Source organism: Antennarius striatus, chromosome 20 (genome assembly GCF_040054535.1).
Source record: "Antennarius striatus isolate MH-2024 chromosome 20, ASM4005453v1, whole genome shotgun sequence".
Lineage (NCBI taxonomy): Eukaryota > Metazoa > Chordata > Actinopteri > Lophiiformes > Antennariidae > Antennarius > Antennarius striatus.
Genome location: NC_090795.1, coordinates 15215208 through 15240585, shown reverse-complemented (window position 1 = coordinate 15240585; position 25378 = coordinate 15215208). Strand labels below are relative to the sequence as shown.

The window sequence follows — 25378 nt, the reverse complement described above, 5'->3', positions numbered from 1 at the left end:
AAACCGCCGGTAGTATGGTGCGAGGCCCAGGAAACTCCAGAGCTCCCCTACATTGCGCGGTACTGGCCACTCTGCCACTGCTGCAACTTTCGCTGAATCGGTAGCCACCCCTGCCACGTGCCCTAGGAAGGACTCTCCCGCTGGAACAGATGACACTTCTTGGGATGGAGGCGCAGCCCAGCCCGTCGAATGGCGTCGAATACTGCTTCCAAGTCAGTAAGTTCAGCCTCAAAGTCAGTCGCATGGACGAGGAGATCATCCAGATAGACCACATACTGCTGCCGAGGGATGTTTGACAAAACCCTTTCCATCAGGCGCTCAAAGGTCGCTGGGGCATTGCACAGCCCGAAGGGCATCACCCTGAACTGCCACAGTCCCTGGCAGATGGAAAAGGCGGTCTTTGGCCATGCATCTGGCGCCAGCTCCACTTGCCAATAGCCAGTGCGAAGGTCGAGGGTACTGAACCATCTGGACCCCGCCACACAGTCGAGGGCGACGTCCACCTGCAGAAGCGGGTACGAGTCCTTCCTGGTTACCTCGTTGAGGCATCGGTAATCCACAGAGAACCACCAAGTGCCATCTTTCTTCTTGACCAAAACCACCGGGGCTGCCTAGGAGCTTGTGGAGGGCTCAATCACTTCAGCCTCCGCCATTTCCTTGAGTTTCTCCTCTGCTGCAGCTTGCTTGGCCAAGGGCAACCAACGAGGATGAAGACGGATGGGGCATGACGTACCAGTGTTGATGTGATGCTGCACTAGATTGGTGTGGGTGCAGTCCTCATCTCTAGCCGCAAAGATGTTACAGAACTTGTCCAAAAGTCCTCTCAGCTGGTTCTTCTGCTCCAACCCGTCGCAGATCCGGTGGAACAGGTCATCTATAGTCTGTTTGGTCTCTTCTGACTTTGGTTGTGGGGTTGGATGTACCTGGTTCCCGGGCCCGGTGAGCTCAGGGTCACCGTCGTTAGCAACTGGAAGCAGGATCAGCTCTTTGGTCATTGGGAGACCCGCCACAAGCCCGTTTGCCATTGTCGGTGATGTCTCATCAGCTGCATGAAGCTGCACGGCCTTGGTTCCCAGTTGGAGAACAGCTGCTGAGACGTCCACCACAGCCTCCCATTTTCCCAGCAGGTCCAGTCCAATTATGCAGGGTTCATGCATCTTCGCTAGCCAAAACTGGTGGTCAGTGACATTGCCAGTGACTACCACTCGAACTGACTTCTCTCCCAGCATCCTCGTGCGCTGACCGGTGACTGTTGTGACCCGAAGCCCGGTGGGTCTCCAACCTTGAAACCTTTGGCCATCAGTGCCGGGCAGGATACCCGGCCGGATCAAGGAAATGGTGGACCCTGTGTCGATCAGGGCTCTCCAGCCGGGTGCCGTCTATATCACAGTTCACATACAGCCCATGGACGTGGCCCAGGTGACCCACTTGAAGTCATGTCATGGTGGGGAAAAAGGGCTCAGCAGTGGGTTTCAGTTCCCCTGTTGTGCCACCCCGTTCTAGTTTAACAGCGGTTGGGGCCCGAAGCTTCTGGGTGACGGGGTGGGACAGTACCATCTCATGTGTCCTGGTTCTCCGCATCTGAAACACCCCTCCAGGTTCTGTCGGACGGTCCTCTTGACTCTGCGTCATGGCTGTGGTGGAGACACGCCGATGGCTTGACAGGTCATTGGCTCATCCTCACTCTGTTCCACATCTGCCTGCCGGACTTGGTGCACACTCGGGGTACGCCATTTTCAACTGAGCACATGTTCCTCACATTGTGCCTCTTCCAGGGCTTCTTCCAAACACTGGCGCACGCAACTGGATGTGCTCCTTGAGTCTTTGGGGCTGAAGACCTCGAACAAAAGCTTGGAGGGCTAACTCCTCCTGGGCACCAACATCAAAACTTGGGTAGCCTTGCCGCGCATGATGGCGGAGATCTGCGGCGAAGGCACCAAAGCTCTCTCCATTCTTTCTTTGACTACAACTCAGTCTATCTCGTGCAGCATCGACATGAATATGCCGGCCAAAACGCTGCTGGAGGGCCCCTTTAATTGCCTGCCAACTTAACTGCTCTTGTGGCCGGAGGTCTGTAAGCACCTGTAGTGCTTTGCCTTCCAGGGCAAGAGCGACTTGTATGGCTGTTTCTTCTGCAGACCATTTTTTGAACTGCGCTGCAAGCTGCACTTGGACGAAATAGGTCTCCGGTGATGATTCTCCATTAAAACGTGGTAGTTTCACTGCATTGTGGTTGGGTCCTTGACCAGGGATCCTAGCAGCTCCGTGTTCCACATGTGTGGGTGCAGTACTTTCTGGAGCCAGTAGGGGGCGTGCTATACCTCCTCCGTCCATCCACGTCCGGGTCACCGTCCTCTGTCGTCCTACCTCCACTGTTGATTTCTGCTCACTGGCTCCATCCGGAAGGTTGACTTGTTGACGTCCACTAGAGATCCCTTTCACTGTCTTGCGGTGGGCTCCCTCCATGGTTTCTATTCGTTGAATAAGATCCGCAATGTCATTCATTAATTCCGTCGTAGTGATATCCCACTTCTGACACCAATGTAACGTGGATGAGATTTAACATGAAATGACGGACTCTGAATCAGGGAATCTGATCAACGAAGGCCATTTACTTTTACACACACGTTAATCACATTCACAGTGGAGTCTGATGAAAGCAGAAGTACATGTCATTCCCCTGTCAGCTCACCTCCAGTTATTCTTTTGGACGGGAGCGGGAATCGAACCGCTAATCTTTGAAACATTGGATGACCTGCTCTACCGCGCGCTCTACCACTGAGCCACTGGCGCCCCACAGTCGGAAATGTTTTCCAGAAATGTTTTTGTTTTGATGTGTGATGTGGTAAGATAACAACGAGTGGGGGTGTGAAGTACGATCCTGTGACGCTCTTATTTTAGGACTTCCTGTTGTACCCGGAAGTGATTCCATTTAAATATAATGCTCTTGTTCTGTAGAGTGCGACATGCGTTATGTGCCTGTGTTCAATTGAGTGTTCAGGTGAGCCTAGTGGGCTCTGGATCAATAAAGAAGAGAAAAACATATTTCGTTCTGCTTATAATTCACCACGCAGATTCCGGATAAACAAGCCTGGTATCGTAACAGGAAGACAGAGTGGTTATGCACAAATAATATTTCATCTTATTTTACCACAATGTGAATTTGGTTTAATTTGGTGTTGGAGCCAGTATTCTGGTGGTCCTCGATGCCTCGTTTCCCTTCGATAAACAATGGAAACTTTCACAGACATCCTTCGGAGGGTCGTACAGCGCACGAAAGAAAACACAAGAATTGAGTGTGGAAATGACATGCAGTGAATACACTCGGGTGGGGGGTTCCTGTCTGCCCCTTTAAACACACTCGTTTCTTTCCGTGCGTCCTCGGCACTGTTCGTCACTGACTCTCTTCACTGCGGCTCCATCGCCGAGCGGACTAGCCCTCATCGCTGCTCTCATCCGAGACCTGAACGCAGACTGTTCATCACCAGCGCCAATACCTGGGAAGCCTTCACCTCCAGCAAAAATGCAAGCGATCAAATGTGTGGTTGTCGGCGACGGGTAAGAGCTGTGGCGAGATGCTGAACGTGCTTCTCCAGCGTGATTCCACGGAGAGATAAACGATGGGAGCATTTCGTTCAGGACGAGGGGCTGGGGCTCATCGAGCACATTTTCTCTATAGGTTTCTGTCGTCGATAGAATTCTTTACGTACCCAGTCATTTTCTTGACTGCATTCAGTTTGATCCCTTAATGTGACAGCTGTAATGATGCGCCACGCATGGATGAGTACACGCCTCGTAGGACACTGGAGGCAGGCGGAGGTGCTGATGCCCGCTCAGGAATCTGGCCTTTTTATGGCAAACAGGCCCCGATACCCTGTATCTGCTGTAAGAACAGCTAGTTAATAATCATTTTGAAAATTTAAAAAATGAATTTTAAAATCAGACTGAAATTATGTCTCTAATGATTAAGGTCATGCTGCTATCTCAAAAAAAGTGACCTGAATTCACCTTTACACGATGTATTAATTCTATGTAGACCTACAAAAATGATTGTTTTGTTGTTTTTATTTATTTGTATCTGGATCATACATGCATGTCCACTTGAAGAAGACCAGAAATCTCTGCTTGTTTGCACACTCTAAAGTGAACAAAGTCACACTGCTGAGCAGGCTGTTTTACTGTTACTATTTCTGCACATATGGAGGTGAGTCGTTGTCAAATCTTTGCTCAGAAAGAGAGAGAACTTTTATTTGCTTTATTTAAATTGAGGACACTAATTTCACCAACAAAAACCTTGTTTCCCAGGGTGTCTTTCTACCACTCTGTCTGTCTCCTGTTACACTTTATATTAATCTTTTTTGTTGGTTTGTTTGTTTGTTTGTTTGTTTGTTTGTTTGTTTGTTTGTTTGTTTGTTTGTTTGCAAAGACAACTGTGGCTTGGTCATCTTCTCAATCAGCCATATCATTCTGACTGCCTGACTAAACATGTGCAGGTCCCCTGTTGTTTCCAGCGGACAGGGGTCACTATAGGCACCCTGACTGGTCTGTGGCTACAGCTCCGTAGGCAACAGACTGGGCTGCGTGCGATGCAATGCACTGTGTATTCTGACACCTTTTTATCATTACCAGCAACAACTTCTTCAGTAATTGGAGCTGCAGCAGCTCATCCATTGTATCAAACCATATGGGCCAGCTCTCAGTCTCCACATGATAGGTGGCCACTATGACCCCATTATCTTTGTCCTTCCATGAACTACTTTTCATGGATGCTGACCACTTCAGACTGGGAAAACCAGTGTTAAAGATGGTCAGTCATTTAAGTGTTATTCACTTCACCTGCCAGCGAACTCAATGCTATAGGTAATTGGTGTGTATCCAGAAAACATTCTATTGCTGTAAGCCAATCAGAGGAGTGGAGGGTGTCAATCTGTATTCTGGCCAACCTGTTGGACAATGTTTGAGGACATTAGAGCGGATTTTTTTTAAATCTTAGAATCACTTTTGTTCTTCAAAATGGCTACAGCAAATGGGAGACAGTAGCAATTTGCTTTCAAATATATTGTGTTGTAACAAGGCAGAGCAAAATGAAAGTTAAGTTTGATTTGTTTCAAGGTTTTTAATGAGGCAGTCACAAACTCCTTTGTAATGAGGTTGCTATAGTTTGTGGTAATTTCTTATTTAGAACAGGAACCTTCATTGAAACACTGAGTTTCAATAAGAAGGCTCACATGAGTAATGTCATGCACAGATATTCAGTATCATCACTGATATGACTGCTCAAACAATTTGGCCTGATTTTAATTTTGACTTGTTAAAGTAGGTACAGAAACACAGGTTATGGATTATTTGCTGATAAAGGTCATGTATGCGGTGAAGGTTGTAGACAAAGAAAAAATTGTGACATTAACCACCACAAGATGTACAGTAATACCTCGTTATTCACGGTTAATGTGTTCCAGGACCACCCGCAAAAAACAAATTCCACGATATAGCGACAAACTATTTTATTGTTTACAGACATTTAAACATTTGTGAACCCTCCCCATACAGTTATTAAACTACCTTCTATTTGTATTACCTTTTCCCACACTCTTATAGATTGTTTAAAGCGCTTTTAAGTGTTACTTTAATACACGGAAGTGTACTGTGTTCCGTGAGTCACTAAACGCAGCACACTTCTGGATGCATGCGCATACAGTATCACGTAACTACCTACTAAAAATCCGCCATGTAGTGAAGCCGGGCATCTTGAAGCACGAATGCATGAGGCATTCTGTATTGTAAGAAATGTAGAGGCTGGTCTTTTTTCCAAGAACTTAAGTACTTAATGTCAATATCTTTGCAATGTGTCACTGTCATGTATTGTGTCTAAAGAGATATTGACACGAAATTTCCCCTGACCCAAGCAGAAGCACATAGCCAACACCCCTCCATCTCACTGCCAATCTATGTCACTATGGAGCAGTACTGGGGACGTGCGAAGAGTGTTATAATCAGTTTAAGGATGATGTATGTTGTGTCTGTGCATATAAGCGAGGGTCAGTGATTGTGTGTGAGTTGGGGGAGGAGGGTATCATGAGGGACTAGGGTCCCTTAGGCAGTTTGAATGTAGGCCGGTGTTTGTGTGGTCCATTGGAGGGGAGTGGCCGCTGGCCTCATTTCATAGTGAGTTGTGTACACAGTTTTACATGCATGTTTTTAATTCATGTGACTGTGTAACTGTATTCTGAATGTGTACTCATTTATCCTCTGCTGTCTGTCCTCTACAGGGCTGTGGGTAAGACCTGCTTGCTGATTAGTTACACCACCAATGCCTTCCCTGGTGAATATATCCCCACTGTGTGAGTAACCCACACACTGCATGTTGTATACTGCACATGATATAATTAATGATCTAGGTCAAGGCTGACTTAGCTGCAGCTTCTGACAAAATAAAGCAGTAGTTTAGCCATGCACATCATATAAGGATGTTACAGTCCACATGCAGTGGCCATGGGTTTGACCTCTCACAGCTGTATTTCCATTTCCCTCCAAATATACATTAAAATCAAAGCAGCCCAGAAAAAGAATGTTTTTTTTTCAAATAGTGAATAAAAGTGAAGAGTCTGTGTTAGGGTGTGACTTATAAATTGTGAATGTGCATAGAATTTATAATGTTGACTGTGCATTGACTTTTTAATGTTGACCATCACTGAAAGGTGTTTGGAAGCTGTGTGGACTGAGATGTGGGGTATGACAGCAACCTGGTGTTTTTTTCCCTTGTGCCTGAGATCCACCTTCATGTGTATCTTGCTCAAAAGTTTCCTGACTTTTAAAGTTATTCGTGACTGACTTTTGTGCAAAATGCAACTAACTTTTTGTACGATACTCAGCCTGGTCTTGGGATTACAACAACCATTGAGGTGCATCAGCATCCCCATTGTCTATATCTCAATGTGGACACCCATTCAGTAACTCATCTCCCTGTTTAACAAGTCAAGCCAAGTTGTTGGGGTTTTTTCCCCCAGTTTGCTGTACATTCTGGACAAGTTTGAAGCAGGCATCCCTCGAGAATGCCAGGTGTTCCATAAATATTTGGTTATGTTCACAATCTTAGAAATGTAATTGTTAACGACTACTTTCAGATCCTTTGTCACCATTGGTATCATTGCACAGGGCACTGGACCAGAACATCTTGATTTTTGTAAGATAAAACAACAAAAAAATTGCATTAAACAATAAAACAAGTGCTCCAAAGAAGAAATAAAACTAATTGACTGTATTGTTGAGAAATTTGACAGTGTTGACTATCAATACAGTTTTTGTGCAATTAGCTACAAGTTGAATCTTTGTGTTGATGCATTACTCTGCATTCAGCAGCTAATAATCTTGTCACTTATGAATGTCTGAATGACTATATTCTCCAGGTAGCGCAGAATGATGGTCAAGTTGCTTTTTATGTAGCCTCTTTGGATTACTATGATCTAGGTAAATTATGTCAGAACACATTCTGAATGGTAGTTATTCAATTCAAAGGCAAACATGTTTTAAAATGCAGCAGAGTCCTCACTTTCAACTGCATTTAACTCAGTGAAATATCTGTCTGCAGTTTTGACAACTACTCTGCCAATGTGATGGTGGATGGGAAACCTGTGAATCTGGGACTTTGGGATACAGCAGGCCAGGAGGACTATGATAGGCTCAGACCACTTTCTTACCCACAGACGGTATTCACACCCCTTCCCTTTAACCACACACACACACACACACACACACACACACACACACACACACACACACACACACACACACACACACACACACACACACACACACACACACACACACACACACACACACACACACACACACACACACACACACACACACACACACACACACACACTATTACCAAAAGTATTTGCTCACCCATTCAAATACTGTAATCAGAATCGGGTGTTCTGATAACTTCCATGGCCACAAGTCAAGCACTTAGGCATTCAGATTGCTTTTACAAACACTTGTGAAAGAATTGGTCGCTTTCAGCAGCTCAGTCAATTCCAGTGTGGAACTGGGCTAGGGTTTGGGTTAGGGTGTGCAACAAATCCAGCTGTGACATTTGGTCACTCCTAAATATCCCAAAGTCAACTGTCAGCTGTATTATAACAAAGTGGATGTGTGTGGGAACGACAGCAACTCAGCCTCATATATATATATATATATATATATATATATATAGCAGCTGGATAGTACAGTGGTTAAGTCAACTGACATATATGATATATATATATGACATATATGTGTAAATACATGTGTGTATATATATATATATACAGTATATATACTGTATGTATGTATATATATATATGTGTATTATATGTGTGTGTGCGTATTGAATATACACACACACACGTAATCTAACTGAAGTGATAGATATGCAGCATTTCAATTATAAAACATTCAAGATTGAGGAATCATCTTATCTATCTATCTATCTATCTATCTATCCATCCATCCATCCATCCATCCATCCATCCATCCATCCATCCATCCATCCATCCATCCATCCATCCATCCATCCATCCATCCATCCATCCATCCATCCATCCATCCATCCATCCATCCATCCATCCATCCATCCATCCATCCATCCATCCATCCATCCATCCATCTATCTATCTACAGTGCCTTTCGAAAGTATTGTCCCCCATTAACTTTTTGACATTTTGCCACATTTCAGGCTTCAAACCTAAAGATAGAAAACTGAAAATATTTTTCAAGAATCAACAACATGTAAGACACAACCATGAAGTGGAACCAAATTTATTCAACATTTTATATTGTGTTTACAAATAAAAAACTGAAAAGTAGGATGTGCAGAAGTATTGGCCCCCTGTCCAATACTTTCGAAAGGCCCTGTATCTATCTTTCTGTTTTTCTGTCTGTTTGTCTGTTTATCCATTGGTCCATCTGTCTGTCCGTCTGCCCACCAATCTATCCATCCATCTGTCTATCTATTTATCACTGACCTGAAGTTAAATAAGTTTTTTTTATATTCTGATCCAGTTATCAGGCTAAGTGTTCAGAGGAAAAACAGTTTGTCCAGCTGATCACAGATCTGTGGATAGATTCCCTCTATGAAAATTTACATACTATTGATTTTATGTGTTATATTATTTACTGTTGAAATTGCAGTTTTGTAATTACAGGAAGTTGAAACTTTACAATTTGATACCAACACCAAACTTCAGGTGTGGGTCTTAACATTTGTTCACAAGCTTTCAGTGCCCAACTCAAGTTATACTACTATATGAACATGAAAACTCGCATTGTGACGTGGACACAAAGGTAAATCATAGTGACTTCACTGATACAGAGACCTTAATAATAATATAATAATAATAATATTATTATTGTGATGTAATAATAATAATAATACAATAGCATCAAAATAACATCTCCAAACCAAATTCAAATTTCATAAGGCTATCTTCCGCATTTAACATGATATTTAGTCAGAAGGACATCAGAAAAATCAAATAAGGTCTGCTCTAACATCTCATGTGAATTCAATAGTGCATTCCACATAGCAAGTATAGGAACGTTTTTCGGCCTCCGGCTTGAAATCAACCATCGACCCACTGGCTCAGGAAACACAAATTTAAATCTTGCTCTCAACTAGGCATCTCTCTGGTTCTCTCCCAGGATGTGTTCTTGATATGCTTCTCCCTGGTCAGTCCGGCCTCCTTTGAGAACGTCCGAGCTAAGGTCAGTACGCTGACTGACCACTTACCATCTCCCTTTGTCCTAAAATCCATGCCGAGTCTGACCATAAGAGGCACATCTATAGCTCCACCTGGCTTATCACATCTATGTCGCACTCGTTCAGGCCTCACGTTGCAACAGTCTGGATTTGAACTGGTGTCATACCACGTAGGCTTGCTGCAAGGCGAGGTCTGAATGGATCCAGTCACTCTGCAGGGGGAGTGTGACGTCTGGTTGTGATTTGATCTGCTGAGCATTATCAGATGCTCTCATGTGAAATCACACTTTCCTGAAGGTGTATCCTCCCTCTTTAGAGTCTGCATGCCTTTGGGCTGACATATTATCTCTTCGAGTGATGTTACTGGAAATTTACTTTTGTGTGAGGATACATTGTGTTTATATAAGAGAACTAATAGTTTTAGGGAGTTCAGTGCTATGTCTTTGTATCCAGCTAACTCTTCTCTTTGTGCTCTCTAACTGACTTTATCTTTTGCACATGCATATGTACTGTACATATGCATTTGTGTGTGCGGTGCCATAGTGGTACCCTGAGGTGAGACACCACTGCCCAAACACACCCATCATCCTGGTGGGCACCAAGCTGGATCTACGAGATGACAAGGACACCATTGAGAGGCTGAGAGACAAGAAGCTTTCACCAATCACCTACCCACAGGGTCTGGCCATGGCAAGAGAGATTGGTGAGGCTGTTTGACAACTACTGTATACACTGTGTTCTATGATTTATCCAATAATCGTAATTCCTACGGTGATGCCAAAGTCAGCCTTGTAATTGACAACTTGGTTCAGATATTAAGAGTATGATATATATCATATAATTATTTATCAAAAATTGTGCCAAGAAGGATCAATCAGGAACTTTCATAAATTATTACCAATAGAACTCAACAAGGATGAGTCAAAGAGCCACAGCCAATAAACATGTGGGAAATGGATACAAAATTATACAATTTTTGTCACATTTTCCAAGTTGTTATTTTTTATTGAGGTAGTTCACGTCCTGGTCTGTGTGGAGTTTGCATGTTCTTCCCGTGTCTGCATGCGCTTTAGGTTGATTGGCCAGTCCCAAATTGCCTGTAGGAGTGAGTGTGTGTGTGCGTGTTTGTCTGTCTTTACGTGTGGCTCCGCAGCGCACTGGCTTCGTGCCCGGAGTGTCCCCCGCCTCACGCCCTATGCCAGATGGGATAGGCTCCAGCTCCCCGTGATCCGCTATGGCGGATACAGTGGCAGAAAATGAATGAATGAATGAATGTTACGGCCAAGTGGTCATTCTAAAACAAAACAAAAAAACGCTTTCTATAAAAAAGATAAACTTTTTCCATTTTTGCTTTTCACTCCCTTGTTTTCTTTGCCCTTAATTCATATATTTCCCTGTGTACACTGTACCAATCTGAAAGAACCATCTCCACACTAATTTATGTGAGCTGCACCCTCTTATTTTGTCTTGGGTGCTGACATTTAGCCGTGCTTCTCCCATGGAAACCATCTCGTCCATTGCGGTACAAATGTTTGAATTTTTGCTGGTTTTCGCTTGGCTTCTTCTGCATGTTTATCCATACTATCCACAGTAAAACTTTTGATTGTTATTTAGTCAAGAAAGCAATCATTGTCACAACTCGTAATTCTTTCACTACAGCATGTATAATGAGCAGACGTCATGTTGCCGTTGAGTCCATTTTAATTAGACTGAATCACGCAAGTGAATCTCGCAGGTGAGTCTTGAGATCGAAATATAATGGTTCGGGTTCAAAATTCAAATGGAGAAATGGAAAAATTGTGAATATTTTTGTTTAATGGAAGTTCACCTCCCACCTCCCACTGCCAGTTCACAATTCAACCAGTGACTTCTGGTCCCCAGTCCAAGACACTGACTCTATCTGGCTTATGTGCCACTGTCCCTCTCTGTCTCTTTTTTCCCTTACCCTGTCCTTATCTTCATTGTATTTCATTTCCACCCTACCAGTCAAGGTGTATGTCTGTCCAAAAGAGTCTGGGTCCTGCCCAGAGTTTCTTCCCTCAAAACGAATATGTAAAATTCACAAGAGTCACTAAAGCTGGCAATAGAAAAAACTTTATTTCACCAGGTAGGTCAGGAGAACCAGTTCATACACCAGTGTGAGTCACTGCAGGCAAGTTGTGTGAAGTGTGATACCCAATGACATAACGGAGAATGACTGAGATGGACTGAGATCTGCCATCTTGCGGTCAGACAGCCAAATGGCAAGTCAGTTTGCAATAGAGATGACTAAATCACTTGGCGGAGATGATAAGATGCCTGCAAACTTTGAAACACTCTCTATCATCATCCCCTATCACGGAGGTTAAGAATTTTCAACATTTACAATAATGTTGAGGCAAAACTAAAAGACATAATACATAACTGCAAATATTCTTCCATGGCACTGGATGACAGTATAGATGTGACAGATGTGTGCCTGCACTTCATTTTCACAAGAACCATTGACTTCATTGAGTTTATTTAAATGTTTAAAGAGTCACTGAAATGTGTGTTCTTTGTACTGTATTTATCCGAGCTTGGGACCGGCACAATAAGACACTGGCTTGTGTCCTCCTGCGGCTACATTCTTTGTATGATAACACAAAGGGCACACTTTCATCACTCTAAAAACTGTAGTGAGAAAGAATGGTGCTTTGACAAAGTTTCAGCCGTTGTGAATGATGGCGCTCTGTCAATGGAGAAAATACACAATGGATTCACTGAGTTCCTCCATCAGACCGGCGCTGCATGCCCCGTGGTGCATTGCATCATACATCAGGTGGGTAACTGTTTACGGAATTAATAATGCAAACTACTGTGCAAACTATTTTTAAGTTTTAATATTTTTTATTTTTAACTTACAGGAGACACTCTGCAAAGACACTTCACTTCAGTCATGTCATGGATTTAGTGACCAAAGTTCAGTCATCATTTATTCGTCTTCTACCCCTCGTTCCGCTTACAGTGGGATTGCTGCTGCCTAACCCAGCTGACTTGTGCGTGAGAGGCGGGGAACACTGTGGGCACAATGCCAGTGCACTGCAGAAACACATGAGAAAAACAATCAGTCATACACACTCACACCTACGAGCAATTTTTGGACCGATGAATTCACCTTAGGTGTATGATTATGGAGTTTGGGGGAGGCCGGAGAATCCGGAGTGAACCCACACAGACACAGGGAGAACATACAAAATCCACATAGAGCGGGCCTCGTACGTGGAACCATCTTTCTGTGTGTGAGGCGACAGCGCTACTCATGGCGCCACAGTGGCCATGGCCAAAGTTACCAATCTCATTTGAGGGTTGAACAGGTTCTCTCGATCAGTTAGTTTTTGGAAGAGATGAATGCTGTCTCATGGGGATTTACAGATACATACTGATATCAGATGGATGAGCCTCAGAAAGTATTTGGAAAGATTTTTTGCATTGTGCAATGAACTCCCCAGTCTTTGTTTTGATACAAGTGCTTATTTTTTTATTTTTTTTATACACTGTTATAATCCCTGAAGGGAAATCAAGAGTGTGCACTAGTTTTTGTTAGTCAATCACACGCATGCATATTAGTGTGTACAGGCCCTGTAATACACACAACCACACACAAGGGGGCCTGTAAGCATGCAATGGGAGGTAGAGTGGCGGGCAGCCCCTTTGTGGAGCACCCAAATGAGCAACTTGTGAGAGGGGTTTTGCTCAAGGGTGCTGTCCCCTCTCAGCTCAGCTCCATCCGGGTGTTTTTTTTTGGGCGGGAGCGGGAATCGAACCGCCAATCTCAGAACATTGGATGACCCGCTCTACCGCCCGCTCTACCACATGGAGTCATGGAAGTTACCGCCGCAAGTTCCATGACACAGCTTTTGTGAGTGACTTGGCCTTTCTTGTAGACATGACCTCACATTGAAATCATCTCAATGTACAACTGTAGGGAAGATGTTAAACTGCCACTGTTCCGAGACAGTTTCACATCCCTGTTTCCAAATTTGACACATTTCCTTATTGTGAAAAAGTGCAGAAATGTGTATATGAGAAACAATTTTCCAAAGGACTAAACCGACAACAGAAACTCTGCCTCTTTCACTCAAAGAGAAATGAGGACGGGATTTCATACTGCAGACATTTCCCGAATCCCATTTCCCACTGCTTTGGGATTTCTCATGGCCAGCCATGTCAAAAGAGAGAAAGAGGCTGTCAGATGAAACACTCTTCCAGCTCATGCAAATTGGAAGCAAAAACGTTGAAAGTGACACTGATAAAGCACAGTTGTTTCATTAAGACAGTTGCTAACGGTTAGGTAAACGTGAGTCAGGGCATTTTCAGGAAGTTACATGCTTACTTCATCACGTGAAAAGGGAGCGTTGTGTAAAAATAGTTCAAACTGAAGCCATTATGTACAAACATAATGGTTGATATTGCACTTTCTGTTTTAGTTCTGAACTTTATTCATAGTTATAATGGCATTTGAAAAATCTGCCCTTTTTTCAAATAATGAAAATAAATGTCTTTGCAGAGGCATTATAAAAGTGTATCTGAATGTTAAATATGCTATAACAAATACAATAAATGCTGTTAATAACCATAATGAGTTACTTTGTTGTTTCATAAAATACATTTTTTACGAAGCACAAAATGATTAAAAGTCACGGTTCTAATGTGGCTCGCAGCTAGTGCTGGGAAAATTTTGGCCATCTATATCATTAAGGTTGCCCATCCCTGATATAGATGTTCCTGTGTCATAGCAAATAAGGCAACAGAGCAAAAAGGGAAATATGTCATTTCCAACCAATATGACTTAAGATTTTGGAGTGACTATGACTGACGGTCATTAAGCTGCTTGTATTCTGCATGTCCAGTTACATGGAACAGCTTCTTAATCTTTTGACAGAGGTCTTAGAGTCTCAACTAAGCCATCTCACGTCAGTATGTAGCAACAACTCAGAGTGGTCGCAGTCAGCCTTCTCCAGATGTTCACGAAACAGTCATCTTTGAAGAGATCTGGCACTTTCATATTGAGCATTTTAGAGCATAACGCCTGTTGATGGATTATGCACTGGTAATTACTTGGCAATAAATCCACGCAAGCATCCAGCCATTGAAGGTGCTCACGGTGATGGACACCAGTTTTTACAGTGGGAGCTCGGTTTTCTCAATAAAGTTTTTTAACAACACAAATATGTCCTCTCCTGTCTTTGTTCGTTCATGTACAGCACCGTTAATAGCGACCCCTTTGCAGTGATATCGTAAAGACCATATGGTTAAAAATGCACATTTAGGCTGTGTCACTCAAGTCCATAGATTTCTCTAATTGCAGTGCGAAACACTTGCTGTTGTGAGGAAAAATGACTGCTGTCAACTGGCTTTTTAGTTCCGTCACCTTTGTCTGTCTGTGCTCACTTTTTTGGTGAAAACTTGGTGTCATAGTTTCTGTGAATAGTCCGAAAATGCTGGCTTAAGTTTCCCTTCTTTGAAAATGTCATAGTGAAAAAAGAAACCCTCCTTCTATTCTATATAAAAAAATTAAGTGATTGTTTCTTACTTGGTCCAGCTCCTCCACTCATTTTTACACTTATACTTAAGTGTAAGACAAAAAAAAAAAGCGGGCTAAAAATTGTATGTAAAAAAAAATTGTAGATGACTTGTTGTAGCTGGTTTAGCACTGCGTATGTGTATATATGTGCATCAGGTGACGGGATGACTGACTGCTATCACAGAGCTCCTCCACAGAGAAATTGAGGTCCTCCTTTGTACCCTGTGCTATCGGGGTACAATTAATCTGTCAGGAGGAGGAGGGTGGTAGCAACTAGGTCAACAGCAAACAGATAAAAGGGTGGCAGGAGATGGCTTGAGATACAGTGTAGTGGGACCTGGGTGTTTATGGTGTTTGTGGAGCAATTGGGACGATGAGGTGTCTTATAATGTAAGGGGGAAGTGCCTTGCCCACAATATGAGTATGCTGCTATCTGTTCTTTTCTAGTGTTTGTTTAGTTGAATCTCTCTACTTAGTTGAATCTTTCTCTAGATGGTCTTCTTGTGTAGTATATGTCCTTTACTGTCCGTGTTTTTCTATTGCATTTATTTACCTAGCATTTATTTATGTGCAATTATGACTGTGAGCAGTGGGTATACACAATTTCCTCCAGGATTCCTAATTTATCTATCCATGAAAAAAATTAACAATCAGGTCTAGACATGGGTTACATGACAAGCTACAGGGATGCAACAGCATAAGGCTAATAACCAGAAAATGTGACCCTTTAGTGTTGATGTTGAATTCGGCAACACAGGCTCTAAATCATCTCACTCAAATTTTAGACAAAAACAAAAAGAAATATGGCCTCCTTTTCATGCTAGAAGTTGGGGTTGATGCAAGCACTTAATATTCTGAAGCAAATTGCCTCAGCTGCATATTTCTGTTTTACAGGCACTCATGACATTTCTTCACCTGGAGTAAAGGCACCCATAAAAATTGCTCAAGTGTTTCGGGTACTGATGTAGTGTCCACAAACTCAGCTTCTTGCACACAAACCCATTTGAATTCCTACAGCTTAACCCTGTCTGCAATATCTCCACATCATTTGTTGTAAAATCTTCAAATTCTGTGCCACTATCACCGGAATAAATTACACACAGTGTTTACTACCCCTGTAGTTGTGACTCGCCTGTAGAGCAACAGGAATTATTATTTCTGCAGGCGAGATTAGGGAGGAAAGAATTACAGTACTGCAAATAGGGAAAAAGGGAAATACCCCATGAATGTCTGGAGAACATTTTTCTAGTTATGTTTCTCACTATTTTTACATTTACAAATTTAAGACAGGCAAGTATTACTCAGATGCTCAACTCAACCACCTGTCTGCGGGTGGTGGATTTTGGTCCAGTAAACCTAGTCTGTCAATGAATGTGGCCTGAATAAGATGCCCTGGGAAGTTACAATCTTTTTTGGATTTCAGAATGATCTGGAACAGCTATCAGGTCATATTGACAATAGTGAGACTAACAGGGAATCGGGATATTTGGTTTAAAATATGCAGGAAAGCTATTGGTGTACAATATAGGAGGGGCACATCGTCAAGAAGAAGCCCATCTGTTTGAATGTTGGAAGTCCAAAATGATATTTTGGTGCAGTACTTATGAGAGTGAGTAAACACAGAAAAGATGTGAAGCAAACTAAGTCCAGTAGGGCAAAAACAAACTAGCACATGGAGACAGAAAGCCGATGCAAAATCCAGGTATGGGAGAGATATTTAGGAACAGGCAAGATTAGAATTTGGAAGGCAAACACAAAATGCTGGAACATCATGCATCAGAGACAATGAGCAACAATCTGGCACTGGCTGTATGGTATAGGGTGATATAAGATGGGGGTAGAATGGTGACCAGAGCCAGCCGTGGAAGCAAGAGGCGTTGGCATGATAAAAAGGGATTAATGGGCAACCTATGTGCAATTTATATAGTGTGCTCTTGTTTGCGGTTAATGCGTTCCAGGAACCACACGCTGTTGAGGAATCCCGGTCGAGATCGTGATCTATTTATCCTATTATTTATGGTAATTCAAATGTTAATGAACCCTCCCCATACTGATATTTAACCACATTCTATCTGTATTACCTTTTCCCACACTGTTATCGAGTGTTAAAAGCACTTTTGTGTCACACGAAAGTCTGAGACTGACGGAACAGAGCACACTTCTGCATACCGTCAGCCAATAGAATGTGCATACGGTATCATGTGACTGCCTACTAAAAATACGCGATGAGGTGGATTCGCAATCATTGATGCACAACCACATGAGGGCGCACTGTATACATTATTGATAATGTGTATCACTCCATAGAGTGAACGGGTGATAGTGAATGGTTGTCTTCTCGCCTGTTTTTTTTGGGTGTTTTTGTCTATTTTTTTCCTTACTTGTTTTGTATATGTTATTTTTTAATCTGTATCTGGTAAAGAACCAGATGTGTTTGTTCAATGTGTCTGTTGTTTACACAATAAGCAGTGTCATGATGGAGATAAGAAAATTTGAAAATACTTAAAATTTGTCTCGTTTACATCATCATGACAAAAACATTTGTGCTTGTCCATCATCTACATATTCTCTACCATATAATGCGACACTAACAATCTGTCAGAATCATGACTTGGTTACACAAGGTTCTACTAAGTTAGGTCTTTCTAGCCTCTGAAAGATACAGAGTATGGTACCCTAATGGTGTGGAATTGGTATCTCAATTGTGAAATGTAGAATTTTGTAGATCATTTCCGAGGTATTCTTCACTAATGAAGTCCATGAGATATGGTTGATGACTCTAGCATGTTTAGTTTAGAACATTTTGACACATTGGCAGCGGTTTACATTAACAGTATCTCTACAGTGTCACTCAGAACTCTTTTTCCCATATGCTTTTCCTTCTTCAGGGGCTGTGAAGTATCTAGAGTGCTCTGCACTGACACAAAGAGGCCTGAAGACGGTGTTTGATGAGGCTATCAGAGCTGTGCTCTGCCCTCCACCTGTGAAGAAAAGGGGAAAGAGGTGCACCGTGTTCTGAGGGGATGCCACTATTAAACCACTACACCACATCACCATGAACAACAACCACTACTTCTTGGAGAGGATGAAATAAAAATATAGCAAGCCTGAGTGTGCTGCTGAGGTTTCTTTCTATTACTGATATCTTTTCAAAGTGATACTGGCAAAAAAAACAAAAAATCAGTATGTATGTACCAATATGTAATTTTTTTTTTACCATTACCAAATAGCTTTAGAAGGTCTCTGGGTACATTTTACCTACTCAACTTATGTTCACTGATAAAACTACAATTCTAAGTTGCCATGAGGACTGATAAAGATTTTCGTTATCTATCTTCCACTTGATCTTTCTCAGCCATGCTTGCTTGAATTGATGGAGTGTTGATTAGATACATCAAATGTGAACTTACCCTCATCTTTTCATCTTAAGATCAGCATATGGAGAAAAATACATACTACTGGCATGCATGTCAGTATCTTTTGGATCTGGCAGAAAAAGTAAGGTACTCCAGCCAATTTTATATATTGAGTGCAAAGTCTGAAATATTTCACAAAATGAAAATGTTGATCCAACTGTGTGATACATTACTATGAACCTCCCTTCTCATTCTGAACAAATTCTTCTAAAATACTGCATGAGAATTTTTTGGGGAAGACTGAAAAAGAGTGGTAACTTTAAACTCCAGTTGCTGAACTCCATTTGAGGTTTTGTTGTTCTTCACCTAACTAGAGTTTGACTGAAACACTCATTTTACCATGTAATTATTAGTTTTACAAAAACAATTGTCTTTTATACTGACCTGGATCCAGTTGAGTTTTCAGTGTCACCTCACTCAGATCAGCAGCAAACATTTCTTCATTCGAAGGTAACGGGGTAGCAGTGAAGTGCTATTGAAGCTATAACTCAGCTTCAGAACAGTAATTTTAAAAATTTAGGTGTCACTTTAGGTCAGCCCACCAGCTTTGCTGCACCATTAAAACATGTTATGTTCTTCATCAGTGAATTTTGTAAGGACTGTTGGGTATTGTTTAGTTTAAAAAAAAAACAAAAAAAAACAATACTGCACTGGGAGTTTGCTACCAACATCTAATGATTTCCAGTGATTTGCTCTATTTGTAGTAACAAGAAATGTCTCTTTTCAGCAGTTTGTAACTTCAGTTAAATGAAGCTATCAATTATGTTTGCATGAAGCAGCTGGTGAAACGTTTGGTTTTTACTCACATGCTGCATATCTATCAGCACAGTATTGGCCTTTGATAAAAATATGTTGTTGTAGTGTCTAATTTGCTTTATATGAAGAAGAAACAGCTTGTTATGCTGTTGTCACTACTGCAGAGGTAACTTACTCTGATATTCTCTGTAAATATCATGAAAGTCATTATTTTAGTTTCATACCCAGGTTTCAGACAGTGAATTCTCATATTGTTTTGGTGTACTGAAATATGGCATTGTATTGCTGCCAAACATCAATGTTCTAACTATGTTCTATAGTTGAGATATGAAATTAAAGCTTACACTTACAACAAGATTAATAGTATTTTGTCTTGAAGCTTGTATTTGGTAATGATTTGAATATATCTTGCAATTATAATATTAAATTGTCATTTTATAACAACAATGCTTTCTCATCATAACCTGATACTGATCTTTTTTCTTCCTTTTTGGTGTGACAAACATTATACTAAAAAGTGTGTTGGGCAAGAATTTTGGGTCCATAGCTGGCGATAGTGGCTGTGTGTGGTTGTTTGTATTACAGGGGCCTGTACACACTAATATGCTTGCGTGTGATTTGATTGACTAACAAAAACTAGAGTGTGCGTTCCTAATTTCCCTTCAAGGATTATAAGTGTATTAAATTAAAATTAAATTAAATTCCTCCATGAAATTTTTTTAAGACATTTATGGATTTACCACATATTTACTCAGATAAAACAGAAGAAGGGGCAGCAGTGGCTCAGTGGTAAAGCGGGTGGTAGAGCGGTTGGTCCCATGATTCAAGATCGGCAGTTCGATTTCCGCTCTCGCCCAAAAAAAAAACCCAGAGGTGAGCTGACAGTGGGAGGTGTCAGCTCACCTCTGGAGCACTGCTGAGGCACCCTTGAGCAAGGTGCCCTCCCATTTACAAATTGCTCATTTTAGGCGCACCAAGAAGGAGCTGCCTGCCACTCTACCTCCCTTGCATGCCAACAGGCCCCCTTGTGTGTGGTGTGTGTATTATAGGGGCCTGTACAAACTAATATGCATGCATGTGATTTGATTTGATTGGCTAGCAAAAAAAAACTAGAGTGTGCGTTCCTAATTTCCCTTTGGGGATTATAACAGTGTATTACATTAAATTAAAAATTGAATTAAAGAAGAAGAAGTACACTTTATTGATTCCTGTAGGGAAATTATTATGTTTTCACTCACCGTCAGTAATCATTCATATAGTTTATTTTGTACAGGCCCTTGAAACAACCAATCACAGGCTGAGTGATGGGCAGCCCCATCTTTGGTGTACCCCAAATGAGCAGCTTGTGGAAGGGACAGTGCCTTGCTCAAGGGCACCTTGGCAGTGCTCGGAATGTGAGCTGGCACCTCCGACTGCTAGCTCACACTCCAAGCATAAATGGTTTGGGAGCGGGAATTGAACTGCCCTGGGACTAGGTCTTATTTTGAACAAAGATCTGATCTTGGTAATGCATCTTTGGGTGACTATAACTAACTGAACTAACGGTACATCTTGAGCTCTGTGTCTTATATATTCCATTTTATCATTTAAATATAGTTGTATGTGTGTGTGTGAACGCTAGGGAGAAATTGAGATTAGCTTTGTATCACTGAACTGTGTGAGAATGGCGATGTGTGAGCAGGCATCAAACAATTTGAGTTTTTCTAAGCCACGTTTGATGGGGGTTGTTTGCATCTGGACCCCAAGGAGCAGAGACTGACTCAGGTGAAAAATTAACAGTTTATTTGCTCAAGCTGAAAACACAAGTGAGCAAAGAAAACCAAAAAATCCACCAATGAGGAGAAGAACAGGCAGCTGAGAGACAACTAAGAACACTAACATTACTGACAAAGGATGGAATTATCTGGCACCCTCTTAGGAGAAGACCAGGCCTTTTGAGAAGAGGCTGATGAGCAAAGTGAGAACTGGTGTACCTCATCAGCCACTAGGAGCCAGCCACATACCCTGCCACAGGGTATGTCAGGAAAAAACAAGGTAAACACAAAAAATAGACTTGCCGAGAATACAAAAAGAACAGAACCATGACAGTAACCCCCTCCCTCCTCCCAATGGACGCCTCCTGACGGGCTTGTCAGGGAAACAAACATAAAAGTCATCGTAAGAGATCATCGTCCAAAATAGCAAGAGATCCATGAACACTCCTCTGTGACTTAGCCCTCCCAATCCACCAATTACTGAAAGCCCCTACCCCATCTCCGTACATCCAACAGTTGCCAGACGGTGAAAGCAGGGTGCTCATCAATGATCAGGGGGGGGGGGTTCGGCCAGAAGGCACCGAGGGCTAGAGGAAACTGGCTTGAGAAGTGAAACATGAAAAGATGGGTGTACATTCAGACAAGGAGGCAGCTCCAGTCTAAGTCCACTTGGTTTAATGACCCATTCAATTACATATGGGCCAATGTACCTGGGTGCCAGTTTCTTGGATTCCACCTGAAGGGGAAGGTCTCAAGGGGACAGTCAAACCTCCTGGCTGGGCTGATTATCGGGTTAATAAAAAATGGTAACGTGAAGTGCCACTACGAAACAAATCAGAGAACTTTTGAGTGCAAATGCAAATGAATGTTCACCAAGGGCATGGTGGATTTTGGAGCAACATAGAATTTAGTGATGGGACGCTTGTGAAGGAGTGCTTAAAAGCTGATGTTGAGACATTATTGAAAATCAGAAATATTAAAGGATGATGTCCTGACACAGCTTGATGCAGCTATTCAGAGAGCACCTGCATATCTTTGGCCATTGATGAGCCTACAGATGTTACTAATAATGGCTAGCTTTTCAGTGTGTCAGGTTCCTTCACAAAGACAAGGAGCTCTTTACTGGGTGTAACACCACTAACACACACAGATGAGGGGACATGTATGCAGCAGTGGTTAAGTCAACTGACTTGAATGCAGGAGGTTGTGGGTTTGAATCCCGGTCGGGACAAACACTATCCAGTCAACTTACACAAATGCAGGAGGGGCATGGTCTGGAATGCAGGAGGGCGTGGTTTCGAACCCCAGACATGACATGCTATACCAGCCTACCTCAATCATGAGTGAACCAGGGCAATCTGATGAGAAACCTGGAGCCTCCCACAAATACCGAAGCTAAGTTGTCAAGTTCTGCCAGATCTGCCAGAAGATGTGAATGCTGCAATAAGAACTATCCCCACAGGGAACATAACTGAGACCAACAAGCTTAGCCACAGTACAGCAACAGTAATCCTCGAGATGCTGGGATATAAGATCAACACAGGGCATAACAAACAATACCCTCCATGGAAGAGACGGTTAGAGGCCAAGATAAGCCAGCTAGTTGAGCTACAGAAGGGGAACATGGTGAATAAAGGGGTACCCAGGCAATACAGCAAGCTCTCCATACCTGAAGCACTCAAAACTGTCTTGACACACGTTTTCCCTTGCCCGGATGCGGGTCACCGGGGCCCCCCTCTGGAGCCAGGCCTGGAGGTGGGGCTCGAAGGTGAGCGCCTGGTGGCCGGGCCTGCACCCATGGGGCCCGGTCGGGCGCAGCCCGAAAGGACAACGTGGGTCCCTCTTCCCATGGGCTCACCACCTGTGGGAGGGGCCATAGGGGTCGGGTGCATTGTGAGCTGGGCAGTGGCCGAAGGCAGGGACCTTGGCGATCCGATCCCCGGCTACAGAAGCTGGCTCTTGGGACGTGGGATGTCACCTCTCTGGCAGGGAAGGAGCCTGAGCTGGTGTGTGAGGTTGAGAAGTTCCGACTAGATATAGTCAGGCTCACCTCCACACACAGCTTGGGCTCTGGTACCAGTCCTCTCCAGAGGGGTTGGACTCTCTTCCACTCTGGAGTTGCCCATGGTGAGAGATGCCGAGCAGGTGTGGGTATACTTATAGCCCCCCGGCTTGGCGCCTATACATTGGGGTTCACCCCGGTGGACGAGAGGGTAGCCTCCCTCCGCCTTCGGGTGGGGGGCCGGGTCCTGACTGTTGTTTGTGCGTATGCACCAAACAGCAGTTCAGAGTATCCACCCTTTTTGGAGTCCTTGGAGGGGGTGCTGGAGAGCGCTCCCACTGGGGACTCCATTGTTCTGCTGGGGGACTTCAATGCTCACGTGGGCAATGACAGTGAGACCTGGAAGGGTGTGATTGGGAGGAACGGCCCCCCCGATCAGAACCCGAGCGGTGTTCAGTTATTGGACTTCTGTGCTTGTCACGGACTGTCCATAACGAACACCATGTTCAGACATAAGGGTGTCCATATGTGCACTTGGCACCAGGACACCCTAGGCCGCAGTTCGATGATCAACTTTGTGGTCGTGTCATCGGACTTGCGGCCGCATGTCTTGGACACTCGGGTGAAGAGAGGGGCGGAGCTGTCAACCGATCACCACCTGGTGGTGTGTTGGCTCCGATGGTGGGGGAAGATGCCGGTCCGACCTGGCAGACCCAAACGTATTGTGAGGGTCTGCTGGGAACGCCTGGCGGAATCCCCTGTCAGAAGGAGTTTCAACTCCCACCTCCGGCAGAACTTCACTCACGTTCCGGGGGAGGCGGGGGACATTGAGTCTGAGTGGACCATGTTCCGCTCCTCCATTGTCGAGGCGGCCGACCGCAGCTGCGGCCATAAGGTGGTCGGTGCCTGTCGTGGCGGCAACCCCAGAACCCGTTGGTGGACATCAGCGGTAAGGGATGCCGTCAAGCTGAAGAAGGAGTCCTATCGGGCCTTTTTGGCCTGTGGGACTCCTGAAGCAGCTGATAGGTACCGGCAGGCCAAGCGGAATGCGGCTTTGGTGGTTGCTGAGGCAAAAACCCGGGCGTGGGAGGAGTTCGGTGAGGCCTTGGAGGACGACTTCAAGACGGCTTCGAAGAGATTCTGGTCCACCATCAGGCGTCTCGGGAGGGGGAAGCAGTGCAGCATCCACACTGTATATAGTGGGGATGGGGAGCTGCTGACCTCAACTCGGGACGTTGTGACTCGGTGGGGAGAATACTTCGAAGACCTCCTCAATCCCGCAGACACGCCTTCCCATGAGGAAGCAGAGTCTGGGTTCTTTGAGGCGGGCTCTCCTATCTCTGGGGTTGAGGTCACCGAGGTAGTTAAAAAGCTCCTCGGCGGCAGGGCCCCAGGGGTGGATGAGATCCGTCCGGAGTTCCTAAAGGCTCTGGATGTTGTGGGGCTGTCCTGGTTGACACGCCTCTGCAACATCGCGTGGACTTCGGGGACAGTGCCTCTGGATTGGCAGACTGGGGTGGTGGTCCCCCTTTTTAAGAAGGGGGACAGGAGGGTGTGCTCCAACTACAGGGGCATCACACTCCTCAGCCTCCCTGGTAAGGTCTATTCAGGGGTTCTGGAGAGGAGGGTCCGTCGGGAAGTCGAATCTCGGATTCAGGAGGAGCAGTGTGGTTTTTGTCCTGGCCGTGGAACAGTGGACCAGCTCTACACCCTCCGCAGGGTCCTTGAGGGGGCATGGGAGTTCGCCCAACCAGTCTACATGTGTTTTGTGGACTTGGAGAAGGCGTTCGACCGTGTTCCTCGGGGGGTTCTGTGGGGGGTGCTTCGGGAGTATGGGGTACCGGACCCCTTGATAAGGGCTGTTCGACCAATGTCAGAGTTTGGTCCGCGTTGCCGGCAGTAAGTCGGATTCGTTTCCAGTGAGGGTTGGACTCCGCCAAGGCTGCCCTTTGTCACCGATTCTGTTCATAACTTTTATGGACAGAATTTCTAGGCGCAGCCAAGGCGTTGAGGGTGTCCGGTTTGGTGGCCTCAGTATTGCGTCTCTGCTTTTTGCAGATGACGTGGTGCTGTTGGCTTCATCAAGCCGTGATCTCCAACTCTCACTGGAACGGTTCGCAGCCGAGTGTGAAGCGGTTGGGATGAGAATCAGCACCTCCAAAT

General features: G+C 44.0%; 1 protein-coding gene across 2 annotated transcripts in view; it reads left to right on the top strand.

Moving 5' to 3' along the window:
- The first annotated feature begins 3272 nt into the window (after window positions 1–3272).
- Window positions 3273–25378, top strand: part of rac3b (Rac family small GTPase 3b) — a 50659-nt gene continuing 28553 nt past the window's right edge. Inside the window, exons 1-6 of one of the 2 annotated variants that reach the window (XM_068304517.1) lie at window positions 3286–3558; window positions 6270–6341; window positions 7589–7706; window positions 9685–9747; window positions 10286–10445; window positions 18176–19804. In XM_068304517.1, coding sequence (XP_068160618.1) covers window positions 3524–3558; window positions 6270–6341; window positions 7589–7706; window positions 9685–9747; window positions 10286–10445; window positions 18176–18306 — 579 coding nt within the window. In that variant the 5' untranslated portion in view covers window positions 3286–3523 and the 3' untranslated portion in view covers window positions 18307–19804. Of the gene's footprint in view, window positions 3559–6269; window positions 6342–7588; window positions 7707–9684; window positions 9748–10285; window positions 10446–18175; window positions 19805–25378 lie in introns of those variants that run through there. The other variant, XM_068304518.1, reaches the window with a different exon arrangement.